The sequence below is a fragment of the Pyxicephalus adspersus genome, chromosome 3, assembly GCF_032062135.1.
Source record: "Pyxicephalus adspersus chromosome 3, UCB_Pads_2.0, whole genome shotgun sequence".
In the NCBI taxonomy this organism is placed as follows: domain Eukaryota; kingdom Metazoa; phylum Chordata; class Amphibia; order Anura; family Pyxicephalidae; genus Pyxicephalus; species Pyxicephalus adspersus.
The window spans coordinates 9,053,135-9,064,455 of NC_092860.1; the positions used below are offsets into that span (position 1 = coordinate 9,053,135).

The following is an 11,321-nucleotide window of genomic DNA, read 5'->3' on the forward strand; positions in this document are numbered from 1 at the left end:
GAATCATTAATTTGGGTGTAACTTTTCTCCCATTCCTCCCACATCTAATAGCTGCCACTAAAACAAATGATTTATTTAGATATGCGTGTAACCCGAGCCAGCCAATGGCAGAGAAGAACCAGCTGGGGAATGTTTTTGGAAATCATCAACTTTCCAATATTCTGCTTGTGTCACGGTTGCATCATGTGGAAGCCATGACTAGTATGTTACCAAGAACATCCTAAAGACAATGCAATGAGCAGAGACTGGAGGTGGGGGCAACATCCTTGTCCCATCAGAAGTCAGGCTCACAAAGAAAAAACAACAAAATCTTATTATTGCCTGTCCCTTCTGAAATAAAGGACTTATCTGTTGCAATTTTTTAGATTCATAGTAATATTTTACTTTCATTGCTATGACCAAAATTAACTGGGAATATTTCCTGAGCTGAAAGTGATAAGCCTCTTACAGTGAGAGAGAAAAAAGCAGCCAAAGAAGCCAGTCAGTTCTGACAAGCAGCATGCTGATAGGAGGGTAAAACAGAGTGACAGAGAAATGAGCTGATCAGCTGTGCTTCTTCTCCTTACACTGTCCATTCTCAGACTGAAGCAACATGTGGCGATCAGACTGACATCTAGTGGCAATAAAATGTACTGCGATGTGGATTCGTTTTTTTTTTTTTTTTAAACGTCCCTCTTTTAATAAGCAGCTATTGTGCAAATTTGGTGTAGTGTTCTGCTTCAGGTGGGGCCCCTGGGTCCCTTGCAAAATATTGTGTTATGGATATGACACTAGATATCTGTAGTTATAAAATGTTTGCACAAGCCAGGAAGCGATGTCGTCCAAGGGGTAATAAAATACCTGAGCGATGGGCACACCCTCGGCAGGTGTTAAATATTTACAGGCTTTTCATAAAGACCGACCATGACTGCACTAAAAACCTGACAGAGGTTCTAACCCTTCCATACATCTCCAGCTGAACGTCGATGTCCTGGACCGGCTTACTTCTCAGTGACAAAGACATAGGTGACACGGTGACAACATAGGAAAGCAATTTGGCAGACAGTTGTCACCCCATAAGGACAAGTGCCTGGACAGGAACCTTCATGGCAGGATCACCAGGGGTTCTTGTAATAAAGCTGTAGGATTTCACATAAGCTTTAGCATGTTGAAACTACTTGCAGGTCCTCACTGGCCTATTATAGTTATTAGGTGACACGGCTCTGTAACCAGGTGTGAGTTTTGTTCTTGTGTGGTCACCTTATCACACTGGATTCTCACCAAGGCTGCCACCTGGAGGAGACAAGGGGTACTTCTGTACCAGGCCAGAAAGGCTTAACTTGTGCAATGCTGGAACTCACCCCGAGACATGCCAGGCAGCTGTCATTGGAGAGAATGTAGACAGGAAGCGGCTGCAAAGTGCTGCAATGCGTTGCCACAATTTACCGCACGATGGAGCAATCCGGTGAGGATTTTGCCAAAACCGCTGATTTCTGGGCACCGATACCCAACTGCAGATAAATGACTTCCTAACTCATAACCTCCTCACACACACGGATATAAGACTTCTCTAGAGCTGCCCCGACTCTCTGGAATGGTCTTCCTCGTCCTATTCGGCTTGCTCCTACTTTCTGCTCATTTAAAAGCCCCCATCTTTTCAAACTTGCCCACCCATCTTCTTCTCTGTCACTACTGCCCACCACTACATATCCCCCCTCCTATTGTGCGTTACTTCCCCCACCTCATAGATTGTAAGCTCTTCGGGGCAGGGTCCTCTCCTCCTCCTGTGTCTGTATCTGTCTGTCATTTGCAGCCCCTATTTAATGTACAGCGCTTTGCAATATGTTGGTGCTATATAAATCCTGTTTATTAATAGTAATATTAAATGGCTTCTTGCCCTTGTAACGCCCAGCTCCCCACCCCCGGCACAGGAAGGGGTTAATGACTCCTCAGCCAGTTGTTTATTAGGCGGCCCTAAAATACACAACTTGGACAGCGACCCGCCTTCCAGTGTTTAAACATAGTGCCTGACACACTCGCTGCCTCAGAATGCGGTCGCTCGCATTAGAATCGCAGGGACGGCACGACAAGCGGTCAGGTTGAGACTCGTCTAGGCGTCAGAGCGGCGTAGAGGATTTCTTCTTGCACCTCCGGCACAAAGATGTCCCACCGCCTTTACTAACGCCTACCAAGAACGCTGAAAACTTTGGGATGTTCAGTTTGCTTCTTTGGTGAAGCTGGAGATCTCCGCTGCGATGCTCAGCGCCAGGCTAATCTCGCGCTGCAAAGTGCGCTCCAAAACTTTTATCCAACTTTTACTGGTGCTCTGCTTGGTGTCGCTGGTTGGGCTGCTCGTTACCAACAAGAACAGAATCATCGCCAGGGTCTATCCCAGCCAATTGGAGGAGGGGAGGTAAGAACGGGCACAGGGGGGCAACCTGGGCACAGGGCTATTTCTAAGCCATTAAAGAGGGTCAAGGTTGGGGTAAAGAAATGCGATCGTTCTGTTTTTGATTTGTGTTAAGACGCAGTACAATCCCCTTTGGGTTCACGTTGGCGGACGCGCTCTTATCTATGCAAAACGCATGCAGGCGCATTTCTGGAAAAGCGCCTGGCATGAATGCGTATTATCGGTATTTACAGAAATGCAACTTTTACACTGCTCACAAGTTTATATGACCCCATAGGTTGTGATCTCCCCCCCTCCCCCAGGAATTCGGACCAATTCTCACCATCATTACCAATTCCCATTTGTTGTACAGATGTTGGCTCAGACATTGGGCTGTTGCTGCGTCATGTTCCCACCAGCGCATTGCGTCAACGCTTACGTTTGTTAATGGGCACTGTAGCGTTCCCGTGCGCTGTGCAATTTTTGGTGCGTTGTCCCGCTTTGGACAGACCACTGGAATAAATGGGCTGCCCAGGCACAATGCACACCAATGTGATCCATATCAAGAACCATACTGGGTGCAGATTCTGAGGGTAAACTGCAGATTTCCTAAAGACCAATGCAGGCGTCGGTAACTGCTATCGGAAACAATCGTCTGAGATCGTTCACAGGGGACAAGAGAATGAATGAGTGCTCCGCTGCATCCTCCCCATAAAAAAAATGATCCTTAGCAGTTGGCTACTTAATGATTGCATTGGCACAGCGGTCCCATGACAAGTTTTTAATTTGCATTGATACCCATGTCTGTATTGTCCCATATAAAGAGACTGCTATTTACCCACTTTAACCCCCCCCCCCAACAAAAAACATTTGGTGGTAGATTGGGAAAAAGATTTAAATTTGGAAGAAATATGGGAATAAAAATGTTTTTGTAATTGTGTTCAACAACATAGGTGCAACTATAACAATTGTCCTGGGGCTCAGATCTAGCTCGGAAGGGGGTTTGCATAGAGATTTACCCTATTCTAGATCATGGGCTCACCCCCGGACCCCATGGTCCAGTCAGGCCCGGCCTGCAGCTAAAGGGAACCTCCTGACATTTCTGTGCCATTGCCCCATGGCCAGTGGAGAGCAACACAGGTGATGCCAGGGACAGAGGACTCCTCTGTGGCAAAAACTGGGGGCAAAGACGAGGGCAAGGATGAGCACTTTTGTGGACATGAGGATGATGTGCCAGTGGGGTGATGAGTGAGACAACCCAACACACAGGAGAAACCTTCTAAATAAAACTTATATATTGCAGTTCAATGCAGCAAAAACAAAAAAGTTTCAATGAGTTTTCTATACATTTATGTTGTAGTGTTATTAAATCCTTGGGGGTCACATTAAGGTTCTTCATCTGCTAAAATTTGTCCATTTTTCTAATACCTCCACTTCCTGGAAATTGATCAGCTGTAGATCATTTTAATTTTTTGGGGGGTAAATGTTTAAGAATAATTTTTTTTTATTGTATAGGTGCCGGTTTTGGGACAGGGGGTAGAGGAACATGTGACTTGGATTTGTGAGCCCCCAGATATGACAAAAGCCCCAATCCATGGCTTGCTTGGTGCCCCTGGGTGTTCCTTTTTGACTACTTTATTTTTAGATACACTCATTTGTCATATAGTTATCATGTATACTCCTTTGTTGGATTTGGATTTTTTAGGGAAACTTGCGATGTCCATGTCTGTGTAGTTTGTCCTTGGACGGGAACTGTGAATCAGAGTTACTGTAAGAAATATGGAACATATTACCAGGCAAAAATATGCATGACCCGGTATCATTCCCAGACATAAACCAGGCAATTTCCATGTCTAATGGTTTGGAATAATCTGAGATAATCTCCTCCTGTGTCACTGTCTGTCAGCGGCTATTTATTGTACAGCGCTATGTAATATGTTGGTGCTATATAAATACTGTTTATTAATGTAGGAGTTCAATAGATACAACTGAGAGTTATTATTAAGCAAGAATGGGAGATTGTATCTAAAATATATTAACTTGTTCTTAAATCCCTGAAAGCAAAACATTTCTGATTTCACTGGTGTAGTAAGATTTCCTCACAACATTTATTTTAAAGTAAAGATAACAAACTGTTCATTCAGGGAACATCAGATTGCCTTACGGGATCAGGAAGGGATTTTTCCCCGTTGGAGCAAATTGTATCAGGAGTTTATAAGGGGTTTTAGTCTTCCTCTGGATGAACTGCTGGATGTCCATAGCGTTTTATATCTGGGATAAGTTTATTTCCCTACTGGTGAACTTGATGGATTTACGTCTTGTTTCACCTAACTATGTTATAGAGAACATCCAAAAAAGAGCGGAGGAGATAAAAAGAGAACAATAGTTTGTACATTATTACACCGTGTATATATATTTATATAGCACCATTATATTACACAGCGCTGTACAAACTCCATAGTCATGTCACTAGCTGTCCCTCAAAAGAGCTCACAATCTAATGTCCCTACCATAGTCATTAATACAGCCCAAGGTCACTTTTTGGGGGAGCCATTAACCTAACTGCATGTTTTTGGGGTGTGGGAGGAAACTAACACAGAACCATGCAAACTCCATGCAGATAGAGTCCCGGCTGAGATTCGAACCTGGGTCGCTGCAGCATATTGGGGTTGGGAATTCTTTTTTCTTTATATTTTTATTATATTATATATATTTTGTATATTTTTGTTTTGCATATACTGTTCTGCACACAAACACTCCAGTTTGTTTTATTTCTTAATTTACCCATATAGGGCAGAAAAGAATTGATGCCAGGTTTCTCGCCCTGCGAGAGCATAATACGCCAGGGCTCAGTGGCCAATACCCCATGCGGACCCCATTGTTAGAATCTGGACACCAAGATAATCAATTTCCCCATTCTGGAGCCCATTACAGTTACATTGTAATATTCCATAATACATAACGCTGTACCCCTATGTAATGTACTGCGCTACGTAACTTGTTGGCACTATATAAATGCTGTTTATTAATATGCCTATGTAATATTGCTGCTCAACCTAATGTTGCAGAGACATTCCTATACATAGAATGAAGCATGGTCTGCATCTGTAATATTGCTCCAGAAAATTATTTACTTACCTGAGCAGAGCCTGCCTATGTAATATTGCTTCTCCAGATATATCTGGACAGAACCCACATGTTGAATACAGCTGCTCCACATATATTGTATAGACATAGAGCAGAGCTGCTGCCAATACGGATACATAGAATCAAGAACACCCTGCCTATGTAATATTGCTTTCCTATGTAATTGTACATAGACTTGCAGATGTAATACAGCTGCTCCACATAAACCTAAACAGAACCTCCTATGTAATATTCGTTGTTGTGCAAACCAATACATTATCTCCCAGTGTTAATTCTCCCACCTACTAGATTGTAAGCTCTTCGAGGCAGGGTCCTCTCCTCCTGTATCACTGTCTGAATAGGGGTTGAAAATGACAGATGAATACAATGTACAGCGCTGAGTAATATGTTGGCGCTATATAAATCCTGTTTAATAACAATAATAATATAAATACATAGAAGTAAGCAGAGCCTGCCTATGTAATATTGTTACACATCACCATACATAGACATCATTTAGCACACAATGATTTTTTTCATGCTGCCCTAAGAATGAATTATGTTTGTCTTTAGTGTGAGCCCGACGCTCATCCTTATAAATCCCCAATTCTAAAGCTACGTACACACGTCAGATTTTTATCGCTCGATAATCGGCATCTGCCAATTATCGGGCGAAAATCTGCCGTGTGTACAGTCGGTGTCGTCCATCGTCCGGACGACCGACCTGCCGGATCCACGGACGATGGACGACAGCCGATCGTAATGAAAGGGAAGGGGAGAGCGCGCAGCAGGGTGCCGCTCCGTCGCTCTCCCCCTCCCCTCTCCATAGAGCATGAACGGTGCTGTATGTACAGCATCGTTCATGCATCGTGCAGTCCCTTGTCGTTGGAAAGGATTGCGAAAGATCCTTTCCAACGACAAAAATTGCAAGTGTGTACGCAGCTTAAGTCAGAGTTCAGTCAGTTGCTCCTGCAATAGTTTTAAGAGTCAACTTTCCAAACAGATGTCAGCTGGGGGGAGGGGAGGGTGTCCCCAGGAAAGAATGTCAGACATTTGGGAATGTTTAAAGCCTGGGGGTAATAACACCTCCACTGCTTATGTGACAGAGCTGATTATGGGGGGGGGGGCACAAAAAGCAGAAAAAAACTTAAAAAAAACCTCCTAACTTTGTTTTTATCCTTTATGGAATCTGCGTGCTGCTGATCTCCTGAACCCTCCCTGCATCTCCCCCACTTCTGCACATTGGGTGGTACAGTACTCCAGCAATGGCTGCATGGTAGTTCTAGGACAAGTTTCCTAAAAGTGTGTTGTCACCAGAAGTACCTAAAAGATATTTGTAAAAGGCAAAAAGTTTGGGACCTCTAAAAAGTTTCATTCTCTCCAGCCGCTCTTATCACCGTTGTCACCTGGACAGCCAGCAATGGGAAATCCAATATTTTCTTATTTATACAAAACGATTTCTTATGCCAAACTTTCATTTTTAAAAAAACAAAAAAAATAAAATAAATCAATTGACCTTTTATTGTCTCCTTTAGAGATCATTTAATCATTCTGCACCTCTGCAAAGTGTTATAAGTTTAATGACATCTTGCTTGGGGTGGGGATTAGTCCTAATTATAATTACCGGCTCCGTATATGTAAATAATTGTATACATCAAGGTGACTACACGCTGGGTCAATGTAGTAAACTTGAATTATACAAATATTTACATATATAGGGCCAATTAAAATTGGGACTAATCCTTGCCCCAAGCAAGATCCCTATTAAATGTACAGCGCTGCGTAATATGTTGGCGCTATATAAATTCTGTTTATTAATAATAATAATGTCATTAAACCTATAACATTTTGCAGAGGTGCAGACTCCGTGTGAAATGATTGAACGTCTCTTCCAAGCATTTATTATCGTGCGGGTGTGGACAACTTTTTGTTTTTTCATTTTAGAACCCCTTTCGGTTATTGCTTTTCTATCTGTACCCTGCTATGGAGATTTTCCTTCACTTCCTGGCTTGGAGATGCAACAAGAAGAGGAAATCTCACCAATATCACTAGAATACTCAACCGATCATTAGTCTACAATAGCAGATTTCCCCTCATCTCTTGCTATTATTATTATTAATAAACAGGATTTATATAGCGCCAACATATTACGCAGTGCTGTACATTAAATAGACCTGCAGGACAACCCAAGGTCCCAACAATAAAAAATTGTCCAATTCTTTCTCAATTTAAAAAAAAAATCTTTTCCTTAATTTACACATTTTTAGATTTCGTCATCACAGCTTACATTTGGACAGTCAATGGGTACATCACAGAGAGTGCTATGTGAGCGCTAGAGAGACTGCTATTTTCATGTGATGAGCCGCTGAAATTACTTAGTTTGTTCACACTCTCTTATCCTTAGTTATTATTACACAGTATTTATATAGCGCCGACATATTACGCAGCGCTGTACAAAGTCCATAGTCATGTCACTAGCTGTCCCTCAAAGGAGCTCACAATCTAAATGTCCCTACCATAGTCCTATGTCTGGGGGGAAGCCAATTAACCTAACTGCATGTTTTTGGAATGTGGGAGGAAACCAAGGCAAACCTGCAAACTCCATGCAGATAATGTCCTGGCCAGGATTCGAACCTGGGACCCATCACTGCAAAGGACAGAGTGCTAACCACTGAGCCACCATGCTGCCCATCTAGTTACATCTAGACAGTGACTGGCAGATGGCTACATCATAGAGAGTGCTATGTTAGAGCCACAGAAAGCGATATGTTCATATGATATTATATGTGATAATCCGTTCCGTGATTGTGAGCTGCTGAAATCAGAAGTTTGGATTGCACCATGCGTGGTTACACTTAGTAAATGGCAGACGGCTCCATTACCGAGACTGCTATGTCCGTGTGACGTGATCGCGGAAAAGATTGTTCATGTATGCTGAGCTACTGAACTCTGTAAACCATTTTCTTTCTACCATGCTTGGTTACACTTGGACAGACAATGGCAGACGGCTCCACAGCAGAGAGTGCTACGCAAGAGAAACTGCCATGTTCATGTGATGCAATCATGGAAAAGATTGTTCACATATGACGAGCTGCTGAAATGGCCAAATACATAACCTTACCCCCGGACAATGAGTTACAGAGTGCTACATGAGAGCCACAGAGACTGCTATGTTCATAGTAGTCATGAACTGCTGGAATCACTCAATCCATTAACATTCATAGTGAATAGCAGACAGCTACATTACAGAGAGGGCAGCACGGTGGCTCAGAGTTTGCATGTTCTCCCCGTGTTTGCGTGGGTTTCTTCCGGGTACTCCGGTTTCCTTCCACATTCCAAGAACATGCAGTTAGGTTAATTGGCTTCCCCTAAAATTGACCTTAGACTATAATAATGACATATGACTATAGTAGAGATATTAGATTGTGAGCTCCCTTGAGGGAGAGCTAAAGACATGACTTGTACAGCGCTGCATAATATGTTGGCGTTATATAAATACTGTGTAATAATAATACAAGAGGGACTGCTATGTTAATAATGTCATGAAGTAGAAGATTTGTCATAATTTGTCATTATTCCATATCTACATCACAGAGAGTGCTATGTTCATCTGATTGAATCACAAAGATTGCTCAGGTAGGATGAGCTGCTGAAATCTCTATAAAAGTTTGGATATTTCTGTGCTTTACACTCAGTGAATGGCAGAGGGCTACATTACAGGGAGCGCTATGCCAGACCCACAGTTATGGCCATCATGCCCTTTCTAATAGGGTCATCCTTATTACCCCCCATAGTAGTCAGGGGGAAAAGCCTGTTATAGTTGCCGCATTACATATTACAAAATGGCCACAAATTCTTCTTCTTTCAATAAAATAATTTTTTTGCTATTTTTCTTTTTTTTTATCCCTTGTTACCCCTAAGTGCTGCTGAGCTCCTGCAGGTTACATAAACCCCAGAGCTGGCTGCATGGCAATTGTTAGGATGAAAGCCCTGATGGTGACAACAGTGGGCCCATTATACAAGATAAAGGAGCCACTTGTAACCTTCAGCCTGACTTGGTGACAACCTTAAAGTGGGGCAGGTTATTGCCCCATAACTGGAATTTGAACAAGGAGCTTGTAAGGACATGATAGGTTTGCTCAGCCTTCTTTTATTACTATAGATTGTAGGGATAATTAGTGTCAACTTGGAACCCATTGAACCCATCGTATGAGGCCAATGTCCTTAGATGTATTTTTACCCCAACGAACCTTTCCCAGCCAATGTCAACTTTTAACTATACAATAAAAACACTTCAGGGCTAATTTCACATTAATGTGCGTTACAGCAATAAAATATTTGAATGTACCTAAACTAACTGGAAAAGTGACCGACTTTGGACACTTGGGTGAGCAGCATCTAAGAACGGCTCTGCCTTGTCAAAAAGTGTAACTAAATCGTAAAATAATGTTGAATATAACCTGCGACTGATGGAAGTTTTCATAATGTGAACAATACAACTTGTCACCAGCTAATCACTGAAAATAATGCCACTAAAACAAGGTACAAAGTGCTGGGGGAAGACAGAGGGGGGGTATGACCGGCCTGAGAAACACAATGTTATTTATTACAGAAAATATCATAAATAACACATTATACACAATTGTGAACACTTCAACAAATTAAAATCATGACAATGTCACAACTGGATTGTTCACAAGTTATCCATTACCGCAATCTTACATTGGATTTTTTGGATACATTAAAGAAAGCAAAATACAGAAAAGTGCTTAGCACTCTTATCTTGCAGTCCCAGGTTCCTTTTGCAGCCAGGACACAATCTGCATGGATCGGAACCTTCGCTCAGTGTTTGAGTGGGTTTTATAGGTCACTCTGAGGGAAGTATTCTTAACGAACGTTCCATGGAACCACTGGAGGAACCAAAGGGTTAGGGGTGAGAGTAAAGCAAACTTCAGTACTGGGTCCAAACCAAAAACTCTAAGAAAGAGAGCAAGGTGTTGGGTTTGGCAAAATCGGCAAGTGTACCAGGTGAAGGATCTGCTTAGCCAGCACCTGAGCCAGGCGCAAGTTGAACTTGACCCACCAGACTTCCAAATTTCACCCGGACTCACCTGCTGGTTATCCCCACTAGACTTTTATATTGCTAGAATGCTTAGACATGAACAAGGGTGGGCTAGAAAGTTTATTATATAGAAATTTCTCACCATGGCCCTTGTTAGAGGTAGTGTTGGTGGAATATCTCACTGTTCAAATCGATAGATTTAGATTGCATAGTGGGAAATTCTACGGGTGACCAAATGCCTAATTTGAACACTATCGAAGCCAATGGTGCGAGAATTTATTATTTTTTTTAAAGGGCCTTTAAAGGGCTGCAAGAGCAATATGATTTACTAGTTGTAGAGTTTCTCTATCCAAGAACACATAGTACAGCGCTGCAACAGCAATCGAACACAGGGCACTACAGGTGATGAATAGGGACAAGTCCCCATTCATCACCTATAGTGCCTGGAGATCGTAGTGGAACGTAATGTTCTATTGTGACATCACGTGGAAAACTGAACTGCAGATTACCTCTTCAGTTCCACTACAATGTCATGGCACTACAGGTGATGAATGGAGACTTGCCCCCATTCATCACCTGTAGTGCCCTGTATTCTTGGACAGAGAAACTCTATTCAAGAATACATAGTAGATGCACAGCACGGCAACAGCGATAACTGCTGCAGCGCTGTACTATGTGTTATAGTACTCTATCCAAGAACACGGGGCACTACAGGTGATGAATGGGGAAAAGTCCCCATTTATCACCTATAGCGGCCCAAAATCC

General features: G+C 42.5%; 1 protein-coding gene and 1 long non-coding RNA gene across 2 annotated transcripts in view; one reads left to right on the forward strand and one right to left on the reverse strand.

The window, feature by feature from the left end:
• LOC140325592 (uncharacterized) overlaps positions 1 to 11,321 on the reverse strand; it is a 45,091-nt gene that overhangs the window by 21,248 nt on the left and 12,522 nt on the right. The window lies entirely within an intron of this gene.
• The window catches only part of LOC140325591 (alpha-N-acetylgalactosaminide alpha-2,6-sialyltransferase 2-like), a 31,217-nt gene continuing 21,863 nt past the window's right edge, over positions 1,968 to 11,321 (forward strand). The window contains exon 1 of the mRNA XM_072403501.1: positions 1,968 to 2,392. Coding sequence (XP_072259602.1) covers positions 2,235 to 2,392 — 158 coding nt within the window. The 5' untranslated portion in view covers positions 1,968 to 2,234. The remainder of the gene's footprint in view (positions 2,393 to 11,321) is intronic.